Source organism: Plasmopara halstedii, assembly GCF_900000015.1.
Source record: "Plasmopara halstedii genome assembly, contig: Scaffold_816, whole genome shotgun sequence".
NCBI lineage: Eukaryota > Oomycota > Peronosporomycetes > Peronosporales > Peronosporaceae > Plasmopara > Plasmopara halstedii.
The window spans coordinates 1,987,662-1,988,106 of record NW_020187732.1 but is presented as its reverse complement, the minus strand read 5'-3'; the positions used below and the strand labels follow the sequence as shown (position 1 = coordinate 1,988,106).

The 445-nt window shown below is 43.8% G+C and overlaps 1 protein-coding gene across 1 annotated transcript; it reads right to left on the bottom strand.

Annotated features, from left to right (window-relative positions):
* Positions 1-172: 172 nt before the first annotated feature.
* On the bottom strand, positions 173-420 carry PHALS_14341 (uncharacterized protein; the record flags this gene model as incomplete). The annotated part of the gene is made up of 2 exons (XM_024730134.1): positions 173-323; positions 401-420. 2 exons carry the CDS (start codon positions 418-420, stop codon positions 173-175), a joined length of 171 nt encoding a protein of 56 aa, XP_024580442.1.
* Between the last annotated feature and the right edge of the window lie 25 nt (positions 421-445).

Sequence of the window (445 nt, the reverse complement as noted above, 5' to 3'; positions counted from 1 at the left end):
TGTAAATTCACAATCATAACAAAAATGTGGAAACGGCTTCGTCCAATACGTCTCGCTGAATATTTATAGTAAAAGGCACTCATTCGAACCACCCAGTTTACGTGAGGATCGCCCGGGACTAACTCAATCAGAAAGGATGAGCGTCAGATTTCATTGAATAAGCCTCGCTCAGTTATTTTCTGACTGATAGAAGCCGACATTCAGGTTCAGATGGGGAGGGGATGTCTACAATTCGTATGCGTTCCTTCGTTAATTTCACGCCGATCTTGTCTGGACCATTCAAAGCTTCTAGCCACTCAGCATGATCACCGCGTTTTCTGCGTCTGCGATCACAAATTGATATTAGACGTCCGATTGCCTCGCTGTCAAGAATATACTCAGCCAAATTATTTTTCTTGACGGCAAAGTCTGCGTCTTCATCGTTCCTTTGGTCTTGTCTGGTTAG